At 45.4% G+C, this 24,195-nt stretch overlaps 1 protein-coding gene across 1 annotated transcript in view; it reads right to left on the reverse strand.

Annotated features, from left to right (window-relative positions):
• ITPRID2 (ITPR interacting domain containing 2) overlaps window positions 1-2,510 on the reverse strand; it is a 164,698-nt gene extending 162,188 nt beyond the window's left edge. The window contains exon 1 of the mRNA XM_073633744.1: window positions 2,104-2,510. Within this exon, the coding sequence (XP_073489845.1) occupies window positions 2,104-2,251 (148 nt within the window). The 5' untranslated portion in view covers window positions 2,252-2,510. The remainder of the gene's footprint in view (window positions 1-2,103) is intronic.
• Window positions 2,511-24,195: the final 21,685 nt, after the last annotated feature.

Here is a 24,195-nt window from a genome sequence, read left to right on the forward strand (position 1 = left end):
GGATAGCCACCATAGGAACAGGTAGTGATAAGTATGCAGGTGGCCCCCACAAGATCGGTGAGCGATAGGTGGACAGCCACCACAAGATCGGTTAGTGATAGGTAGGTGGAGGGCCACCATAAGATCGGGTAGGACAGGTAGGTGGACAACTACCATAAAATCGGGTAGGATAGGTAGGTGGACAACTACCATAAAATCGGGTAGGATAGGTAGGTGGACAACTACCATAATAGGATAGGTAGGTGGACAACTACCATAAGATCGGGTAGGATAGGTAGGTGGACAACTACCATAAGATCGGGTAGGATAGGTAGGTGGACAACTACCATAAGATCGGGTAGGATAGGTAGGTGGACAACTACCATAAGATCGGGTAGGATAGGTAGGTGGACAACTACCATAAGATCGGGTAGGAGAGGTAGGTGGACAACTACCATAAGATCGGGTAGGATAGGTAGGTGGACAACTACCATAAGATCGGGTAGGATAGGTAGGTGGACAACTACCATAAGATCGGGTAGGATAGGTAGGTGGACAACTACCATAAGATCGGGTAGGATAGGTAGGTGGACAACTACCATAAGATCGGGTAGGATAGGTAGGTGGACAACTACCATAAGATCGGGTAGGATAGGTAGGTGGACAACTACCATAAGATCGGGTAGGATAGGTAGGTGGACAACTACCATAAGATCGGGTAGGATAGGTAGGTGGACAACTACCATAAGATCGGGTAGGATAGGTAGGTGGACAGCTACCATAAGATCGGGTAGGATAGGAAGGTGGACAGCTACCATAAGATCGGGTAGGATAGGAAGGTGGACAACTACCATAAGATCGGGTAGGATAGGTAGGTGGACAACTACTATAAGATCAGCTATGTAGATGGTCACCATAATATCAGGTAGTGATAGGTAGGTGGACGGTCACCATAAGATGGGGTAGCAATAGGTAATCAGTCTCAGGCACAGTAGTGACCCAATGGTAGGTAGTAGGATGAGACAGATATGTGTATGATCAGGGGTTGATGGGCAGTAAGCGATCTCTGGGATTAATACATGCATGGCCATCATCAGTAATGATGGTGAGCTGTATGGTCTCTAGAGCCCCCCATTATCAGAGGTGGGTGAGGGCCCCCCCATTATCAGAGGTGAGGGCCCCCCCCCATTATCAGAGGTGAGGCCCCCCCCCCCATTATCAGAGGTGAGGGTCCCCCCCCCCATATTATCAGAGGTGAGGGCCCCCCCATATTATCAGAGGTGAGGGTCCCCCATATTATCAGAGGTGAGGGTCCCCCATATTATCAGAGGTGAGGGTCCCCCCATATTATCAGAGGTGAGGGTCCCCCCATATTATCAGAGGTGAGGGTCCCCCCATATTATCAGAGGTGAGGGTCCCCCATATTATCAGAGGTGAGGGTCCCCCCATATTATCAGAGGTGAGGGTCCCCCCATATTATCAGAGGTGAGGGTCCCCCCATATTATCAGAGGTGAGGGTCCCCCCATATTATCAGAGGTGAGGGTCCCCCCATATTATCAGAGGTGAGGGTCCCCCCATATTATCAGAGGTGAGGGTCCCCCCATATTATCAGAGGTGAGGGTCCCCCCATATTATCAGAGGTGAGGGTCCCCCCATATTATCAGAGGTGAGGGTCCCCCCATATTATCAGAGGTGAGGGTCCCCCCATATTATCAGAGGTGAGGGTCCCCCCATATTATCAGAGGTGAGGGCCCCCCATATTATCAGAGGTGAGGGTCCCCCCATATTATCAGAGGTGAGGGTCCCCCCATATTATCAGAGGTGAGGGTCCCCCCATATTATCAGAGGTGAGGGTCCCCCATATTATCAGAGGTGAGGGTCCCCCATATTATCAGAGGTGAGGGTCCCCCCATATTATCAGAGGTGAGGGCCCCCCATATTATCAGAGGTGAGGGTCCCCCCATATTATCAGAGGTGAGGGTCCCCCCATATTATCAGAGGTGAGGGTCCCCCCATATTATCAGAGGTGAGGGTCCCCCCATATTATCAGAGGTGAGGGTCCCCCATATTATCAGAGGTGAGGGTCCCCCCATATTATCAGAGGTGAGGGTCCCGGCACTGACCTGCTCTGTCCCCCGGCTTGTTGGTGGGGTTGTTGGTGGTCTCCCCCGGGACCTCGTCTCCCGCCTCGGACGCCTGCCATGAATCTCTGCTCTTGGCCCAGGCCAACCTCTTCTTGGCCACCAATTCCCTGGCCTGAGCCTCCTCCATGCTGGGATCTCCGGACTGAGCTCCTCCGACCGCCTCAACTATCACACAAGAAGACAAGTCCGCCCGGTGAGCGCCGTCCCCGCCCCGACCAGTCCGCACACCGAGCCCGGGACAGCCCGCTCACTCCATGCCTGTAAAAGTTACTTTGTTATAGTGTACAGCTCGCTACATTCTCTCCGCTTCCCTTCCCAGGGTTATACTATGGGCGGCATCCCCGGCCTCCCTCCGGACGTGCGCTCCTTCCTGCCCACCGCTGGGTGGTGCTCGTCCCTCCCATACACCTCCCCTATACAAGTCATAGCTTCCCGTCCATTGTATACAGAGCTGAGAGGAGTGTGAGCTGTGTGTCCTCCACTGTTACCTCATACAGCCACACAGACCATCCTGATAGTATCCAAATACAACTTTGTTTTAGTTCTGTATACAGTAGAGCCCCCCTGTCAGCTTTCATTGAGGTCTGTGTCCCCGTTAAAGACATTCACCCCCTATTTGTCCTGGTGACACCATTACTGAAAGTGAAAACCCCAAATTCAGAGTGCTCATAGAAGAGAATTTTCCAATAGAGCCCCATGTTCTGGTGACTCCCAGGGATTCCCTATCGCTTCCTGTTGCAACTATGGGAGGATCAGGAAGTGAGGGGAAATCTCCCCAATGGGGGATACGGGTTATAAACCTCTCTAATGCCGCGTACACACGGTCGGACTTTTCAGCTACAAAAGTCCGACAGCCTGTCCGACAGACTTTCGACGGACTTTCGACGGACTTGCGGCGGACTTTCTAACGAACAGACTTGCCTACACACGATCACACAAAAGTCCGTCGAATTCTTACGTGATGACGTACACCGGACTAAAATAAGGAAGTTGATAGCCAGTAGCCAATAGCTGCCCTAGCGTGGGTTTTTGTCCATCAGACTAGCATACAGACGAGCGGATTTTTCGACCAGACTCGAGTCCGTCGGAAAGATTTGAAGCATGTTTCAAATCTAAAGTCCGTCGGATTTGAGGCTGAAAAAGTCCGTTGAAAGTCCGGAGAAGCCCACACACGATCGGATTACCAGCCAGCTTTAGTCCGTCAGCGTCCGTTGGACTTTTGTAGACGAAAAGTCCGACCGTGTGTACGCGGCATTAGGCCTCATTCACACTGGGCTTATAACACTGTACACCCTGCAGGGCTGTGTTCACCAGCATGGGAATGTACAGTTGTTTATTTCTTTTTTCACCACTGTTTGTCTTTCACTTTTGTGTGTTTTTTTTCTCACTAAGATGACGGGGTGCGAGTCCACGGGCTTGCCCTGATGTCTAGGGGGAGGATGTGTGGCCCTCAGGTTCCTTCCTCTCCTGCCCCTGAGGAGAGCACCTTGACTTAGTATTTGATGGTCAGCTTTGGCTGACCTAGAAGAAAGGGGTCTGCCAGGCCTTTTGGCTTGGCAGACCATTATAACCCTATGTCCCTGTCAGGAGCCTTGCACCCCGGGGTATCAGGGAGAGGTCCTACACCTTCGGGGGGTGGACAAAGCACACTCTTAAGTGCACACCTTTGTTTCATATGCACGTTTTTTCTACACTTAATGGTTTTTACGTTTTTGCACCACCACAGATTAAAAAAAAAAGGGGGGATGTACAGGTATTCCATGCATCCCCGTACGGGCAGCCCCATTGATGTCTATTGGGATGTAGTGGCTGCACGGGCACAGACACACTCAATTTGATGTTGGTGTGTGAGGGGACATGTCCCTGAATGCAGACAGTGTGATTTCAGGGACCCACATCCACATGGATGTCATATTGGAACAGAGCATCTATGTCCGTTCAGCCGCTGCGTCCCAATAGACATCAATGGGGACTGTCTGTAAGGGGATGCATGGAGGAACACTGGTACATCCCCATGCGGGTGAGCACGGCCTTATACGGGTGTACGGTGTTGTACACCCCCTGTGAATGAGGCCTTACCTTACCCTATCCAAAATGAAGAGAATGTATTGCCTTCAGTTTTATTTTAAGTCTTTCCGACAGTACCTTGAAAAAGTATTCACACCCCTTGACATTTTCCACATTTTATCATGTTACAACCAAAAACATAAATGTATTTTATTGGGATTTTATGTGATAGACCAACACAAAATGGCACATAATTGTGAAGTGGAAGGAAAATGATAAATGATTTTCAAAATGTTTTAAAAATAAATATGTGAAAAGTGTGGGGTGCATTTGTATTCAGCCCCCTGAGTCAATACTTTGTAGAACCACCTTTCACTGCAATTACAGCTGAAAGTCTTTTGGGGATGTCTCTACCAGCCTTGTACATCTAGAGAGTGAATTTTTAGCCCATTCTTCTTTGCAAAATAGCTCAAGTTCTGTCAGATTGGATGGAGAGCGTCTGTGAACAGCAATTTTCAAGTCTTGCCACAGATTCTAAATTGGATTTAGGTCTGGACTTTGACTGGGCCATTCTAACAGATAAATATGTTTTGATCTAAACCATTCCACTGTAGCTCTGGCTGTATGTTTAGGGTCGTTGTCCTGCTGGAAGGTGAACCTCCACCCCAGTCTCAAGTCTTTTGCAGACTCCAATGCCGCGTACACACAACCGAACTTTCCGGCAGAAAAGGTCCGACATAACGAATCTGTCGGACATTCCGATTGTGTGTGGGCTTCATCGAACCTTTTTTGTCGAAAAATCTGACGGACCTTAGAAATAATGTTTCAAATCTTTCCGACGGAAAAAAGCATTCATCTGTATGCTAGTCCGACGGACCAAAAACGACGCAAGGGCAGCTATTGGCTACTGGCTATTGAACTTCCTTTTCTAGTCCGGTCATACGTCATCACGTTCGAAACGATCAGACTTTGGTGGGATTGTGTGTAGGCAAGTCCGTTTCAGCGGAACTCCGTCAGAACTCCGTTGAAAAATTCTTCGGAGTTCAGTCCGACGAGAAGTCCGCTCGTGTGTACGCGGCATTACAGGGTTTCTCCTAAGATTGCCCTGTATTTGGCTCCATCCATCTTCCCATTAACTCTGACCAGCTTCCCTGTCCTTACTGAAGAAAAGCATCCCCACAACATGATGCTGCCACTAGAATGTTTCATGGTGGGGATGGTGTGTTCAGGGTGATGTGCAGTGTTAGTTTTCCACCACATATAGCACTTTGCTTTTAGGTAAAAAAGTTCAATTTTGGTCTCATGTGACCAGAACACTTTCTTCCACATGTTTGTTGTGTCCCCCACATGGCTTCCTGCAAACTGCAAACTGGACTTCTTATGGCTTTCTTTCAACAACGACTTTCTTCTTGCCACTCTTCCAAAAAGGCCAGATTTGTGGAGTACACGACTAATAGTTGTTATGTGGACAGATTCTCCCACCTGAGCTGTAGATCTCTGCAGCTCCTCCAGCGTTACCATGGGCCTCTTGGCTGCTTCTCTGATTAATGCTTTCCTTGACCGGCCTGTCAGTTTACATGGACGGCCATGTCTTGGCAGGTTTGCAATTGTGCCATCAGTGGCAACCCGTCCATTAGGGGTGCCCAGGCATCGCCCCCTCTCTCCACGCCACCCCCTATATGCAATGGAGAGATTCATGCACAGCACGAATCTATCCACGGCCGCCGCGGCCACCCCCTGTTCCTGCGTTCGGCCCCTTTTAGGATACCGGGCGCATGAATTACAGCAGGTTTTTTTTAAGTACCTGATTAGAGCCAGAGGCTCTAATAGGCTTCAAAATAGGGTGGGCTCGGGGCCCAGAGAATGCGCGCCGATCCCACCCAGGTGTGTTACAACAGCGAATGAAAATTCGCTGTTGAAACACTGATCCTCAATCCGGACAATCAGAAACGGGTGTGAGACCTGTTTTCCAATTGGCCAAAAAAAAGAAGACTCCCGATTGGCCACCGAGGAGGAGGGAGGAAACGGAAGCTGCAGCCATTGGCGTGATGACCCATGGAGAGCAGGAGAATGGGAGGCCGCCGCTGCCGCGCAGGGAAAGCGGCTGGTGATGGGGTAAATGCTACCGACCAACCGGGGGGGGGTGGCATACTGTTTGTCCCCCCCAACAAAAAACTTTCACTGGCCACCACTGTGTGCCATTGAACAGTGCTCCGTGAGACATTCAAAGCTTGGGAAATTTTTTTATAACCTAACCCTGCTTCAAACTTCTCCACAACTTTATCCCTGGCCTGTCTGGTGTGTTCCTTGGCCTTCATGATGCTGTTTGTTCACTAATGTTCTTTAACAAACCTTTGAGGGCTTCACAGAACAGCTGTATTTATACTGAGATTATATTACACACAGGTGGACTCTATTTACTATTTATACACACCACACTTTTCAGATATTTATTTGTAAAAAATTTGGAAATCCATTTATCATTTTCCTTCCACTTCACAATTATGTGCCACTTTGTGTCGGTCTATCACATAAAATCCCAATAAAATACATTCATGTTTTTGGTTGTAACATGTAACATGTGGAAAATTTCGAGGGATATGAATTCTTTTTAAAGATACTGTATGAAATAAAAAATTATATCCACGGCCTTGTAGCTTTTTCCAGCCTGGGAATCTTTGCACAGCACTACAGAAAAAATAGAACGTGTCCCAGCATCATGTGATACCTTTATGAAAATGAATTAAATATGCAGGAATGTTCTGGCAATGGGGCCAGTTGAGGCAGCTGCCTCATGCAGCCTTCACAAGGGTACAAATGTCGAGGTGTCCATACCGGATACTCCATCCTCATTGCAGCTCTGTAACTCTGAGTCTCATAAAACCGCAGGCTCAGAATTATTGAGCTCCCTGTCTGGACACGCTCCTGTCACACAGGTAGGTACAGTATCCGAGCCTCTTTAGTGATGCACAGCATGTTAGGTCTTGTTCACATATGGCATATCAATGTATATGTCCATGCCAGGCCATGTTTACCTGGTTGGTATGCAGCGGCCACTCGGACACAGTCGCTGCTCTCAATTTGACATCTGTGCTAGTGCGGGTGCCTGTCCCCAATCCCACACAGTGCACATTTGGGGACACGCACCCACACCCCGACAGGCGACAGATTGGGAGAAGCAACTGTGTCTATGCTGCAGCTGCATCCCAATTGATATAAATGGGACTGCCTGCACGGTGGATGCATGGAACACCTGAGCATGTCCGTGCAGGTAAACACGTCTCTCACATGCAAAAATATATGAAGTGCGCCAACTACTCTCACCCTAAATCAATATGGTGTGAAATTAGGTTGCTGCCCCTTTAATAGTGTCAAACACTATACAGCATATACTGTATGAAAGAATAAAGTGGGTGCTACCTTCAACAAAAAAAATGAATGCGTGAAAGTTCAAAAATAATCAGTGCACATATGTTAATTATACATAACTCACATAACATATAAACAGTCCATAATGTTTCAGTGAGTCCATATTAAAAAACAGAACTAATCAAGAAATATGTTTTCAGTCACTGTGTTCTTATAAAAATGATTATAGTGCTTTAATCTCCCAAAAAAATTTGCTCCTCCCAATGTGCAAAAAACAATATGTGCTCACCAGAAATACTCGGCCAACAGAGTGACCATCAGGCAAATAACTATCCAATGCCTCTTCTCACAGATACTAGGCGGTTCCTCCTGTAAACTTCCTCACTCCTCTTTCCCACTTAAGGTACTGAAAAGAGAGGCTCCAAGGCAGGCCACAAGAGGGTCGTGTATAGTGTAGTATGTTTTTTAATAAAACCTGGACATATAATTCACAAATGGATACACTCACATGTACACGTAAAAAATGAGATATAAAACATGTACAGCTTCCCGGCCAGTGTGTCCCACACAACGTGTGGCACCAGGGATGGCTCCGGCAAATGCGTGTCAGACTTGCGTTATAATGCATTTTGCGCATGCAGGCATCATCAAGAATTCTTGAAGAACTCTAGTGGGGAATGTGGCGCTGTTCATAAAGTGTGTGTTAGTAGGGAGTGTATAGTGATAATATTATGATAATAATGTGAGAAAAACTATAAATGAATAAAAAACAAAACCTATCAGGTGCATACCATAAATATCAAATGTCACATAGTGTAAAAAGCAGAGGTACAAATACGTGATAAATAATCATGTAAGAAATACGTGCAATCAAAAAAATTTAATTATACCAACAAGTGAGTGTGCGTGTTGGTGACGTGAATAAGCTAAAATGCAAAGAAAAAACGCACAAAAATGTCTAAAAGATGCACAAATAACAACAATGGTGTAGTGAATGATAAGTATACTGGTGCACCAAAATAATCATAAATCAAGTCCAAATTATGTAAGTGTCCAAAACTAAAAAAACAGTGAAAAAATGTCTTGGCAATCCAAAAAAACCATTAAAAATATTCAAAAAAAAAAAATATATATATATGGTGATCGTGGAGAGGAATACATGGAGACAGGATCAAAGGCAACCCATAACAGGAAGGGGATCGCGGATCCATAGAAGGGGACACCGATCGGATTCCAGTAGTGGATTTATCTTCACTTGCCCATTACCCCTGCAGGGGTTGGGTCTTCCGGTGAGTGGGGACACAAGTGGGGGTTCCAGAAGAAGAGTCATAAACCACGATCACCATATATACACTACCGTTCAAAAGTTTGGGGTCACCCAAACAATTTTGTGTTTTCCATGAAAAGTCACACTTATTCACCACCATACGTTGTGAAATTAATAGAAAATAGAGTCAAGACATTGACAAGGTTAGAAATAATGATTTGTATTTGAAATAACATTGTTTTTACATCAAACTTTGCTTTCATCAAAGAATCCTCCTTTTGCAGCAATTACAGCATTGCACACCTTTGGCATTCTAGCTGTTAATTTATTGAGGTAAGCTGGAGAAATTGCACCCCACGCTTCTAGAAGCAGCTCCCACAAGTTGGATTGGTTGGATGGGCACTTCTGGCGTACCATACGGTCAAGCTGCTCCCACAACAGCTCAATGGGGTTCAGATCTGGTGACTGTGCTGGCCACTCCATTACCGATAGAATACCAGCTGCCTGCTTCTGCTGTAAATAGTTCTTGCACAATTTGGAGGTGTGTTTAGGGTCATTGTCCTGTTGTAGGATGAAATTGGCTCCAATCAACCGCTGTCCACTGGGTATGGCATGGCGTTGCAAAATGGAGTGATAGCCTTCCTTATTCAGAATCCCTTTTACCCTGTACAAAGCTCCCACCTTACCAGCACCAAAGCAACCCCAGACCATCACATTACCTCCACCATGCTTAACAGATGGCGTCAGGCATTCTTCCAGCATCTTTTCATTTGTTCTGCGTCTCACAAACGTTCTTCTTTGTGATCCAAACACCTCAAACTTGGATTCATCCGTCCACAACACTTTTTTCCAGTCTTCCTCTGTCCAATGTCTGTGTTCTTTTGCCCATCTTAATCTTTTTCTTTTATTGGCCAGTCTCAGATATGGCTTTTTCTTTGCCACTCTGCCCTGAAGCCCAAAATCCCGCAGCCGCCTCTTCACTGTAGATGTTGACACTGGTGTTTTGCGGGTACTATTTAATGAAGATGCCAGTTGGGGACCTGTGAGGCGTCTGTTTCTCAAACTAGAGACTCTAATGTGCTTATCTTCTTGCTTAGTTGTGCAACGCGGCCTCCCACTTCTTTTTCTACTCTGGTTAGAGCCTGTTTGTGCTGTCCTCTGAAGGGAGTAGTACACACCGTTGTAGGAAATCTTCAATTTCTTTGCAATTTCTTGCATGGAATAGCCTTCATTTCTAAGAACAAGAATAGACTGTCGAGTTTCAGATGAAAGTTCTCTTTTTCTGGCCATTTTGAGCGTTTAATTGACCCCACAAATGTGATGCTCCAGAAACTCAATCTGCTCACAGGAAGGTCAGTTTTGTAGCTTCTAAAAAGGAGCTAGACTGTTTTTAGATGTGTGAACATGATTGCACAAGGGTTTGCTAATCATCAATTAGCCTTCTGAGCCAATGAGCAAACACATTGTACCATTAGAACACTGGAGTGATAGTTGCTGGAAATGGGCCTCTATACACCTATGTAGATATTGCACCAAAAACTAGACATTTGCAGTTAGAATAGTCATTTACCACATTAGCAATGTATAGAGTATATTTGTTTAAAGTTAGGACTAGTTTAAAGTTAGCTTCATTTAAAAGTACAGTGCTTTTCCTTCAAAAATAAGGACATTTCAATGTGACCCCAAACTTTTGAACGGTAGTGTATATATTTTTTTTTGGAATATTTTTAATGGTTTTTTTGGATTGCCAAGACATTTTTTCACTGTTTTTTTAGTTTTGGACACTTACATAATTTGGACTTGATTTATGATTATTTTGGTGCACCAGTATACTTATCATTCACTACACCATTGTTGTTATTTGTGCATCTTTTAGACATTTTTGTGCATTTTTTCTTTGCATTTTAGCTTATTCACGTCACCAACACGCACACTCACTTGTTGGTATAATTAAATTTTTTTGATTGCACGTATTTCTTACATGATTATTTATCACGTATTTGTACCTCTGCTTTTTACACTATGTGACGTTTGATATTTATGGTATGCACCTGATGGGTTTTGTTTTTTATTCATTTATAGTTTTTATCACATTATTATCATAATATTATCACTATACACTCCCTACTAACACACACTTTATGAACAGCGCCACATTCCCCACTAGAGTTCTTCAATATTTCTTTTGGATTACACTTCGGTGGTTTTCCAATTTTTGGGGGGGCTGCAGTTCTCTTTTACATACCGTCCTAAGCGCGGAATATTTTAGTCTATATCATCAAGAATTCAACTTGAAGCACACTTTTTTTTTAGATTGAAGCACTATTATCATTTTTCATAAGAACATGGTGACTGGACACATATTTCTGGATTAGTTTTATTTTTAAAAATGGACTCACTGAACATTATGCACAGTTTATATGTTAAGTGAAGAGTTATGTATAATTAACATATGTGCACTGATTATTTTTGAACTTTCATGCATTCATTTTATTTGTTGAAAGTAGCACCCACTTTATTCTTTTATATTGTCAGTCCCAGCAAAACTCACCTGACACCGCCTTTGCCTGGGAAACAACAGTGATTGGCCAGCTCACCTTTAAATCACCTGTATCAGCACACAATCAGTGCTTGTGATAGAGTTGTTACCTTTGTGTGCCACTGCTTGACCCAGCTTTCTTTGTCCCGAAGAAGGATGGGGGACTGAGGCTTTGTGTTGACTACAAAGGTCTAAATAAGATAACTGTTCCCAATCGGTATCCTCTTCCTCTCATCACAGAGTTGTTCTCCCAAATCCAGGGAGCCAAAATCTTCTCCAAACTGGACTTAAGGGGAGCCTATAATCTAGTGCGCATCTGTGCAGGAGATGAATGGAAGACGGCCTTTAACACCAAGGATGGCCGTTACGAATGTCTTGTCATGCCTTTCGGTCTCAGGAATGCCCCAGCTGTATTTCAGAACTTTATGAATGACATTTTCCGTGACCTGTTGGGTCGCTTCATGCTTGTATACTTAGATGATATTTTGATATACTCTCCCAATCTTGAGACACATCAGAGGCACGTCTGCTCGACATTGGCCCGATTAAAAGCTCACTCCCTTTTGTAAAGCCTGAAAAGTGTTTATTCCATGTTAAACAAATACCTTTCCTGGGCTACCTAATTTCTGACACAGGCCTCACAATGGATCCAGCCAAGATTCAAGCCATTTTAGACTGGGCTTCACCTTCAGACTTGAAGGCAATTCAGCGCTTTCTTGGCTTTGCAAATTTCTAACGGAAACTTATTAAAGACTTTGCCTCCATTGCACATCCCTTCACTTCTCTCACCAGGAAGACTCCGACTAAGTTTAAATGGACTACTGAAGCCCAGGTGGCCCAGTTGAAGAAAGCCTTTACCTCTGCACCAATTCTATGCCATCCTGTTCCTGAGCTGCCTTTTATTGTGGAGGTAGATGCATCTGAAGGTGGAGTGGGGGCACTTTTGTCACAAAAGGATTCTGTAAATGCTGCCATCCACCCCTGTGCCTTCTTGTCCCATAAATATTCCCCAGCAGAGTGCAATTATGATATAGGCAACAGAGAACTTCTAGCCATAAAGCCTGTTTTGGAGGAATGGAGACATTGGCTAGAGGGAGCTCTCTATCCATTCATAGCTCTGACTGACCACAAAAACCTTGAATACATTTGTTCTGCTAAAAGACTGAACTCACGTCAAGCCAGGTGGTCATTGTTCTTCTCCAGATTTGACTTCAAAATTTCTTATCTACCAGGGCCAAAAAACATTAAGGCTGACGCCTTGTCTCGGATTTTTTTTATCATAGTCTCCTCCTCCGCTTCCTCCATAACCCATTTTAGCTTTTACCCAGACTGACATCTCTGAGGCCTTGTTACCTGCACAGGCTGAAGCTCTCCCTCCACTCCCTCTGGTATGCTTTTTGTGCCCCTGGCTCTTCGTTTGCAGGTATTGCAGCAGGTATGCATGCATCGAAGCCTGCAGCACATCCAGGATTTAGACAGACTTTTGAGATTATCTCTTGCAACCTCTGGTGGCCATCGATTAGGCAGGATGTGTTAGCCTTCGTCCAGGCCTGTGAAGTTTGTGCCAGAAGCAAGAGCAGTACCTCTAAGCCCTCTGGTCTCCTACATCCTCTTCTGATACCTACCTGTCCCTGCACCCATTTATCTATGGACTTTATCACTGACTTGCCTCCGTCCCAGGGATGTTCCATGATCTGGGTGGTGGTAGACAGGTTTAGTAAGATGGCCCACTTTTTTCCGCTTCCGAAACTTCCATCGGCTAAAGAACTGGCATCTTTATTCATTAAACATGTTTTCAGGCTCCATGGGGCACCAATTAACATTGTCTCAGACCGTGGCTCTCAGTTTATAGCCCAGTTTTGGAAGGCCCTTTGCTCTCAGCTGGAGATAAAGTTATCATATTCTTCAGCATATCATCCTGAGACAAATGGCCAAACAGAAAGGACTAATCAGACTCTAGAGAAGATGGTACATTGTCTGATGGCCAATGATGCTGTGGAGTGAGTAAACATCCTTCCGTGGGCGGAGTTTGCCTTTAATAATTGTCCCAGCACATCTACAGGGACCTCTCTTTTCTTCTGCGTTTTCGGGTTGCATCCTCGTGTGTGCTCTTTTGATCTTCCACCCTCCGATGTTCCTGATGCCAACACTATGATTGAAAATTTCTCTAAAATCTGGTCTGATGTTAATCGTGCTAATTCTCGCTCTGTGCGGGCTTTTAAGAAAATGGTTGACAAGAGGCGCTCAAAGACACCAGGATATAAAGTTGGTGACAAAGTGTGGCTATCATCTAGCAATATGTCCCTGCATGTTCCATCTAAAAAACTTGGTCCAAAATTCATCGGGCCCTATGAAATTTCAGAGATTGTTAATCCAGTTTGGACTCTGATCTACCTGTGTATGACCCAGCTTGCCTAGACTATGCTTTGCCTGATTCTAACTTCATCTGCAGCGGTGAACTACAAGGTTCAGCCAACATCTACCTTCATCTGCAGCGGTGAACTACAAGGTCCAGCCAACATCTACCTTCATCTGCAGCAGTGAACTACAAGTCCCAGCTGACCTGCTCTGCTTGGACCTGCTCATGGTATGTGCTCTTGTTCCTTAAACTTTTTGCATAATCAGCACACCTGAACTGTTACCTGTTATCTGCTCCTAGCCTGACATATATATGTCCCTCACATGGGTGTATGCATTGATACTTTCCATGTGAACGAGGCCACTGGCTGGGCACAAACTTAAACTCAGTGATGCTGAGACTGAACTTTTAACAGGCTCCACGTCATTGAGCTGTCTGCCTGAATGCACTACCGCCACCCAAGGTGACCATCTTTGCTGTGGTGGGGAGTCAAAAATGGCCACCTCAGATGACATCTTGAGGTATCTTATACTCACAAAGCTACTTCACAAGTCAGCATATTACATAAAATTCATCCAAGGTGAGCTCTGTTCAACCAACTGGATACAGGAGATCACCAACTGTTGTATCTACCAGGCAGTACATGCTTACTGTCTAGAGTGTACATTTTGGATGATGTGTTTCAAGGGTGAACCCTCTTCTTCAGACCAACGTGCTACCTGTTGGAAACAACAAACGATGATTAGAGATAAGCTTGGGCCTCCTCCGTACTCATCTCTGCATGAACTCAGAATATATGCTTTTTTTTTCTTTACTTCAATAAATTTAATACTTGCTCAACCAACTGGATACAGGAGATCATCAAAGGAGAAGAATCATCTGAACTCATCAGAAGTCATCTGAACTCATCTCTACTACCCAAACTCGAAACTCCAGCTACAAGCCGGGTTATTCCTACCTTTTTGTTTACATGAGCCGTGGGGCAGGAATGAACTGGCCTGCAGCTGACTGAAGTTTTGAGTTTGGGTAGAAATTAGTTAATCTCATGAGTTCACAAGCTCATGTCCTTTATCCGGTTGATTCAGCAGGACCTGGATTCATTAGGATAAAAAAAAAAGTATACGTTCGGAGTTCGGGTAGAGATGGGTTCGGAGTTCGCCCAAGCTCATCTCTAATCATCAACTGTTGATTCCACCAAGTAGGGAGTTGGATCTGAGGAAAAGGGTTCGCCTTGGATGCACATTCTAGACACATGCTGTCTGGTAGAATCAACAGATGTTATCTCCTGCATCCAGTTGGTTGAGTAGGGCTCACCTTGGATGGATTTTATGTGATATGCTGATTTGTGAAGTATATTTGTGAGTATAAGATATTGTCATTTAATAAAGATTTATAGAAGAAATCACACAATGCTACCAGTGCACTTTCTATTTGTTCTGTAGTGCTGTGCAAAGATACCAAGTCTGGTGGGTGCTGAAAGCTTATGGATATCATCTCTCTGGGAAATACACTATATGTTGTGTGCGTTTTCTCTGTTGATCATTGCTGTGTAGTTTGGAACAATTATAATGGAGTTTTTCTTTAGGTAGACTGGGGCAGAGTGACAACATAACAGCCAGGCAAGCATCAATTCCCATTGGAAAAGTTTACTTTGTTTTTTGCACATTTAGCCAAGGGCCACACTGATCATTGGATCTCTTTGCCACTTGGAGATTTACCTGCTTACTGTAAGTTATCTTATTACTATCACATTTATTTCAATGTGTAGCAAATTGAATGACTACCATTTAATAGCCCCCACCTAATCCTTCATGATTAGTTTGATTTGGGTGTAGCAAGGGTGTGTTCCTCTTCGCTATCTGACAAAGTTGGAAAGTATACATTCATGTTTTTTTGCTTTTACATTGGCTAGCCCTGAGTAATATCAGTATAGGGTCACCCTAAACATCCAAACTTTAAAGCGGGGTTCCGCTTAAAAAAAAATTAAAAGTCAGTAGCTACAAATACTGCAGCTGCTGACTTTTAATAATCAGACACTTACCTGTCCCAGGGTCCAGCGATGCGGTGATCGAAGCCCCGCTCGTCTCCCCCTCCGCTCGGTGGCGCCGGCATTGTAACTGTGGGTGCCCGGCTGTGGCTTCACAGCCGGGCACCCACTGCACATGCGCGCCCTGCGCGCCATGACTGGCCGCGCAATCATCTGGGACCTGTGACGTGTCCCAGATGATTGCCTAGAGGGAGGAGGGAGAGGTGATCTTCCTTCCGGCGTCGGGGGTGTGCCAGAAGGAAGTGGGAGCTGGAATCCTCTGAAAAGAGGGTATCCGCTCCCCCCCCCCCAAAAAATGACATGCCAAATGTGGCATGTCAGGGGGTCACCTTCTCTTAAACCGATGTTCCATTTTTGGATGGAACTCCGCTTTAAAGAAAAATAATTTATAGTATAGTTGAAAGCAAAACTTTTTTTTTTTTTTTTTTTTTTTAGTTTTGGATAGAATGGAGAAGGCATGGAACACCTGTCCAGTTTTTATTGCGGTCTTTGGGGGTTATTTACTAAAGGCAAATCCACTTTGCACTACAAGTGCACTTGCTGTAGATCTGAGGGAACATGCAAGGAAACAAAAAAACAGCATTTTAGATTGCACATGATCGGATGATAAAATCAGCAGAGTTTCCCCTCATTTCAGATCTTCCTCTCTGATCTACAGTGACTGCACTTCTAGTGCAAAGTGGATTTGCCTTTAGTAAATCATCCCCTTTGTCTCCAAAAGGGCCTGTTAACATTCCCAGCAGTCTCCGAAAAGAGTTCCGTGGTGGATCGTTTTGGGAGATTTACTATTGCTATTTGTCCTGTTAATCATTACAACAAAAGTAAAAGAATATCCCAAATTTAGGAAGGTCTCCAGAAAGAGAGGGGAAATCTTCAAATGGGGGAGCCAGTTCTGGTGACCGCAGTGACTACCAGGGATTTCCTCTTGTTGTGGCTATGGGACAGGAAGTGAAGGGAAATCTCACAGATGGACACAGATGGCAAAAAAAAAGAAAAAGCAAAGCTGCACTTTATCCACAGCTGACAGTGCAACATAAAAATAATAAACTGCATGCTATTTGTTTTTATTAGTGATTGGTGTCCTGGCAGAGCAGAGTTGAAGGCAGGTGGCAGGCAAGACTGTAGCTGGAGTCCAGGCTGCGGACGAGTCAGTCAAGAGGCAAGTGGATAACAGGCACAGACAGAGTTGGCAACTGGGACAGGAGATAAGAGCAATTTTAAGCGATCCAGGTCAGCAACAGGTAAAACAGAAACAACAGTAACCTCACTCACTAGATGGCGAGTAAGAAGACACAGCTATGGCCACCATAAGCTAAGGCATCCAAGGCCAATGTGCATGCCCAGCTTCAGAGACACACCGCACATGGACTGGAAAGACCAGGTGCAGACCCCGGTGGTACTCTAATGCGCCGTACACACGGTCGGACTTTGTTCGGACATTCCGACAACAAAATCCTAGGATTTTTTCCGACGGATGTTGGCTCAAACTTGTTTTGCGTACACACGGTCGCACAAAGTTGTCGGAATTTCCGATCGCCCAGAACGTGGTGACGTCAAGCACGTACGACGAGACTAGAAAAGGCCAGTTCAGAACCAAGCGCGGCACCCTTTGGGCTCCTTTTGCTAATCTCGTGTTAGTAAAAGTTTGGTGAGAGACGATTCGCGCTTTTTCAGACTCGTGGCTTTCAGATCGTTTTCTGCCGTTCAGTTTGTGCTTGTGGGTTTGTATCTGCTCTTCAGTGCGTGCAAGCAAGTTCCGCGTGACTTTAATTAGTCATTGTATTCTTGTTCGTTCGTTACTGTTTTTCAGGTCGCTCTTCACAGGCCTTGCTGTTCTTCAGTGCGTTCTGTTACTTCGTTCTGAGCAGCCGACCGTTTTCTAGCCATGTTGCGTATGCGTACTCCTCGTAGAGTTCGTGCTGTGCGGGGGCTTGGTGTTGGGGTCCTGACCTTGACACAAGTCCAGTCCATGAACAGGGTGGGGAGGAGTTCATGGACAAAGAATTGGTTGCTTCAGCGTGACCAGTTCTCTCATATGCCTTTGCTCCGTGAGATCCGTGAGAATAATCCTGATGATTTCAGGAACTTTCTCAGGATGACAGACCCCGTGTTTCACCGTTTGTTGGCTTCGCTGACCCCTTATATTAGCAGGCAGGATACCTGCATGAGGCAAGCCATCACTCCGGAGCAGAGGCTGGTCGCTACCCTGCGGTATTTGGCGACAGGGAGAAGTCTGCAGGACTAGAAGTTCTCGACAGGCATCTCCCCCCAGGCTCTGGGTATCATTATCCCAGAGACCTGTTCTGCCATCATCCAGGTCCTGCAGAAGGAGTATATGAAGGTAAGATTTTTATCCTTTAATCTCACATTTTTTGTATTTAATGTTTGATAATATATTGTATTTCTTTCCTCATTCCCTAATTACCATGATTGGAATATGCTGTGAATGTCCCCTTTGTTCTCATGCATGCAGGATTTTTATGTAATTATTTTTTTAGGTCCTTCATACAGATTGGCCTTCAATAACCTCCCCAGCATGTTCTCTCCTGGCCCTATATTCACCTCATGTAGTCACTTAACAATGTATTTTATCAGATCCATAGTAGTGCTTTACCCCAAACACCCCCTAAAATGTTTAGAAATGTTATTTTACCTTTAAATTCAGGCAGAGTGGCAGAGGCTTTTTTTTGTGGTGTCCCCAAATCATTTTTAGTAACCCTCCCTCCCCCCAACTGGTAAGTCAGCTGATACCAATTCTCTATCTATCCTCAATCATCTATCTGCTGACTTTGCCAAACCCATACACACTATACCCATCTCTTTACTGGTCAGATTTATGGATTAATTACCCAAAGCATGTAGTACAAGGGCCTGCCGGTATACTTTCAAATGGTACTGTTTAAAGTTTTTGCATCCTATTATTATCTTGACAGGTAATAGCATAATGTCCAAATGTCCTCAAATGTGTACAATGTGTATTTATATCTTTGTATTATGACACTTCTTACCTGTCCAGTGGGCTGCCAATAGTGTAACTAAGGAGGGGCTGTTCCAAGTAATACCCTGTATTTAGGCATTCATCTCTCAATGAAGTGAAGAAGGTTACCTGTCCAAGATTTCCACACACCCCATAATGTCAGAAATGGCCCATGAGAGGGGGAGAGGGGGAATATGATAGTTGTACCTTATACTTTGGCGTTGTTAAATTCCCCTTAATAAATGCTATCTGGAGGTTGCCCCATAATGTTTGTGCCTAATCTGCTTGCCATGTTTCTGAGCAAAAATAGTAATTATTTTTTTTTCCCTCAACAGTTTCCTTCCATGCCACAGGAACGGCAGACTGTGGCCTCCCACTCCCCAGCGGTGGGACTTTCCTAACTGCGGAGGGGCAATTGATGGGAAACACGTCCACATCGTCCCACCACCCAACTCGGGGTCGTACTATTTCAACTATAAGGGGTTCAATAGTATTGTGATGTTGGCGGTGGTGTCGGCTAATTACGACTTCTTGTATGTGGACGTGGGGAAGAATGGCCGGATGTTCGATGGTGGAGTCATCGCCCAGACAGAGTTCTACAGGCGTCTCCAGAATGGCAGCTTGGACTTGCCAGCTCCAGAGGACAATGTGGAAGGACTCCCATTCGTGTTCGTTGCTGATGAAGCATTTGCACTGGGGGACCACCTGATGCGGCCATTCCCGATGAGGACCCTCACCCCGGAACAGAGGGTTTTTAATTACCGGCTGGCCAGAGCCCGAAGAGTGGTGGAGAACACATTTGGAATCCTGGCCAGCCGGTTCCGCCTATTTCTGACACCCATCCATATGGTGGAGTATAAACTGAACCATATTATACTGGCGTGCTGTATTCTCCATAACTTTTTAAGGAAACATTCGGCCAACTATGCTGGCTCAGTTAGGCCTGAGGCCGGAGTGATACCTGAAACACTGACGGCGCTTGAAAGCGGCCGTCCTGGCTTGCCCTTCCTGAGTGCCCGCGATGTCCGGTTACGATACCTGGAGTTCTTTGCGGGTAGGGGGGCTATCAATATGCCTTCAAATTTGTGAAGCCTTTTTCCAATAAAAAAGCAAAAAAATTAAAATCTTTATGGACATTTACTGCTTGTGTTTGTTTTAGCTGACCCTGACAGAAATGTGGGGAGTTCTGAAAATGGCATGATTGTGTAACCTTATACAAAGCACTGTTGTCTGTTATTTACTAAAGGCGTATACACTTTTTATACTACAAGTGCTCTTGAAACTGCAATGAAAATGCTCTTGTAGTGCAAAGAGGATTTGCCCTTAGGAAATAACCCCCATTTTCGCTGAAAACAGCAATTACATCACCCCAAAAGTGTTGTAGTGTTGAGACAATAATCCACACATTCTTGATTAACAAACTTTTTTATACCTGCACAATCACATGTGCATTTATCAAAGGTTTTTAAAACAAACCAACATGTTTGTTGTATAACAATTTTTGGGGTGGCATTATCAAAAATATAAATGTCCATTTAAGATAAAACAGGCCTGTGTAAAACCAACAAGAAAGACAAAAAACTTGAGCTTACAAAGTTCACATATGGTAAAACCTGAAGGCAATATCAGACATGAGTATTTAGGAACTGTGTTTGATATTGCATTCAGATGGGGTCAAATCACCCCAGGAAAAGCCAAATTTGGAAGATGCACACCAATTTACGAATGTCAACGTGTGCTAGCTGCCATCACGGGGGATCAAGGGACGTATTTTGGGGGAGCAAGCCCTTCCTCACCGCTACTTTATAATTGAGGAAGGGGTTGCACCCCCAAAACGCGTTCATTGATCTCCCATGATGGCAGATAGCACATGTTGGCACACTGTGTGCATCCTCCAAATTCGGCTTTTCAAAACATTGCTAAAATATTTAAAACATTGGACCACACTAAAAAAGTGATTTTGTGGGGTTTTAAATTCGCCCCAAAACATCAATTATGTTATTATTTTTTTTGAATAACATCATTTATTTTTTTCTGGATGTTTTGCAATTCTACATTACACCCCATTATCTCCCCGATCAGGATCTGGGCACTTTCAGATGTGAAAGGATCTCGATCCCTAACATCACGATCACCTAAAAAGAGAGAAACCAAACAAAAACAGGTATCAAAAATCTGCCACCATCCATCTCATACCTGAGTCTGTGGTCGCAGACACTCACCTGTTGTGGTGCCCATCTCCACCACATCTTCTTCCTCCTCCTGCTCTGCTTGGGTTGGGGGTATTTCACCTTCTTCCATAGGTGGGGGGTCTGTGGTCTCCTCGGATGAGGGGTGTCCTCCGAGTCTTTGCCCCCCTATGTAAAACAAAAATGGTATAATTAGCACACAGATATTTGATGGCAGAACTAGAAATAGGAAACATTGCTTGGAAGTGGGGTACAATTGTCTATTTTAGCAGAGTTCCAAGATGTCGCTTTTTTATTGGCATTTGTCAACCTGCAATACTTTACCTGTTTAGTACAAGCTTCACAGATGGAGACCCCCCCTATAGTATACACTGGAGCACCTGTGTGGCCCCCCTAATAAAAATGGTGTTGTTGTGTCCCACACTAGTGCTCCAGTGTCCAGATGTGAAAACAGCTGCTCAGTGTCCTCTCCTTACACAGATTCTAGTTTGCATTTCATTCTAGTAACAAACCCATCTACACCACCAAATATTTTGCATCCAAGAAGGCCCTAAAAAATGTCTGAAAATGCATATGGCCTAAACAATGGTGTTTTAGAGGGGTCCAAAAAAATGTTTGATACGAACGAATAATGGGCCCATGAACATTAAAATTGACATTTTAAACTGTACAACAATTAAGAAAAGCATATGGAGCAGCACGAACGTAAGAAAGACAAAAAGAATAGGAACCCAGCACAACTACTTACCTTTTTGCAGCACTCTCCGGATCTTTCTGTACTGCTCGGCAGTGGCGTAGCGTGGGTTGTCAGCACCCGGGGCAAGGCAAGTAATTTGCGCCCCCTAACCTGTGGGCTTTTAGCACCCAAGAATGGGGGCCCAGGTTCCTCCACTCACAGTCTGAGCCTCTGATTGGCCACCTGCAGCCTTTTATTAATGGTTAGATCTGAGATATCTCTTTGATTACAGTAGTCAAAGAGATATCTTCTCAGTATCAGCCAATAATAAAAGGCTGCGGGCAGCCAATCAGAGGTCTAGGTTGTAAATAACAAGGAGCACCTTATATACAGCAGAGCAGGCAGCCAATAGTAACCCAGATGTAAGGGTTGTGCATATTATTTAATGCTAGACATACTACAGGAGACAGTCAGAAACTGCAGACATACTACAGGAGATGGTCAGAGACTGCAGACATACTACAGGAGATGGTCAGAGACTGCAGACATACTACAGGAGATGGTCAGAGACTGCAGACATACTACAGGAGATGGTCAGAGACTGCAGACATACTACAGGAGATGGTCAGAGACTGCAGACATACTACAGGAGATGGTCAGAGACTGCAGACATACTACAGGAGATGGTCAGAGACTGCAGACATACTACAGGAGATGGTCAGAGACTGCAGACATACTACAGGAGATGATAAGAGTCTTAATGGAGCATTGTTAAATACTACTTGTGCATTCTGCGCAGAGTGCAGAGTTCAGGAGTGCAGTATGTACAGAGTTCATGAGTGTACTGCGTACAGGGTACAAAGATCAGGAGTGTGCTATATACAAAGTGCAAAGATCAAGATTATGCTACGTACCAAAAATCAGGAGTACCCTATACACAGAGTGTAAAGTTTAGGAGAGCGCTAGGTACAGAGTTCAGAGTGCAATTCATACAGAGTGAAGAGCTCAGGAGTGTACTGGATACACCGTGCAGAATTCAGTAGTGAGCTACGTACAGGGTGCAAAGATTAGGAGTGTGCTAAATACAAAAAGAAAAGATTAAGATTCTACTACGCACTGAGTGCAAAGATCAGGACTGTCCTATGTACTGAGTGCAGGATTCAGGAGTGCACTACATACAGAGTGAAGAGTTCAAAAGTGCAAATAGTTCAGGAGAGCGCTACGCAGAGTGAGCAGAGTTCAGAAGTGCACTGCATAGAGAATGCACTGCAGAGTTCATGACTGTGCTACGTACAGATTGCAGGGCTCAGGAATGCATGTCTCACAGGACAGTAACTCCCCTTCCAGTACAGAGCTCTCCTCCCACCCACAAATCCTCTCTTCCCCACCTACAAAGTATCAGGAGAGGGGCTGCTACAGAAGTGCAGCTACAGCTTACAGTAGGAGTGCAATGTTGTTAGGTGGGGAGAGGGGGCATTAGTGCAATGAGGGGGTATAGGCAATGATATTGGTGCTAAGTTAATAGGGTATTGATGCTAAATGGGGGGGGCAATTTGCTAATTTCTAACTTGGGGGAGAGTTGGAACATTGGTGCTAAGTGGGGGGAAATTTGGGATAAGTGAAGAGAGAGGGGTTACTTGGGATAAGTGGAGGATATTGGGGATACATGGGAGGAGAGGAGAAACATTTGGGATAAGTGGCGGGACAGGAGGGACATTGGGGATAAGTGGGGGGAGAGGAGGGGCATTGGGGATAAGTGGGGGGAGAGGAGGGGCATTTCGAATAAGTAGGAGGGGAGGGGTGACATTTAGGATAAGTGAGGATAAGTGGGATAATGGGGATAATTGGGGGAACAGGAGGAACATTGGAGGGACAGGAGGGACATTGGGGGGGAATGGGAGGGACCATGAGGATAAGTGGGAGGACAGGAGGGACACTGAGGATAAGTGGGAGGACAGGAGGGACACTGAGGATAAGTGGGAGGAGGGGAGGGACATTGAGGATAAGTGGGGGGAAAGGAGGAACATTTGGAATAAGTGAGAGGAGGGGCATTGGGGATAAGTGGGGGACAGCAGGGACATTGGGGGACAGGAGAAACATTGGAGGGACATTGGGGGGGGCAGGAGGGACATTGGGGGACAGGAGGAACATTGGGGGACAGGAGGGACATTGAGGGGGGGGTGGGTGGGAGGGAGATTGAGGATAAGTGGGAGGACAGGAGGGACATTGGGGGAAATGAGGAACATTGGAGGGACAGGAGGGGCATTGGGGATAAGTGGGGGGACAGGAGGGACATTGGAGGAACAGGAGGGACATTGAGGATAAGTGGGGGGACAGGAGGGACATTGAGGATAAGTGGGGGTACTGGAGGGACATTGGGGGGACAGGAGGGACATTGGGGATAAGTGGGGGACAGGAGGGACATTGGGGGACAGGAGGAACATTGGGGGGGACGGGAAGGACATTGAGCATGAGTGGGAGGATAGGAGGGACATTGGGGGACAGGAGGAACGTGGGGGGGGGGGGGCGGGAGGGACATTGAGGATAAGTGGAAGGACAGCAGGGACATTGGGGGACAGGAGGAACATGGGGGGCGGGAGGGAAATTGAGGATAAGTGGGAGGACAGGAGGAACATGGGGG

Source organism: Aquarana catesbeiana, linkage group LG06, assembly GCF_042186555.1.
Source record: "Aquarana catesbeiana isolate 2022-GZ linkage group LG06, ASM4218655v1, whole genome shotgun sequence".
Taxonomy (NCBI): domain Eukaryota; kingdom Metazoa; phylum Chordata; class Amphibia; order Anura; family Ranidae; genus Aquarana; species Aquarana catesbeiana.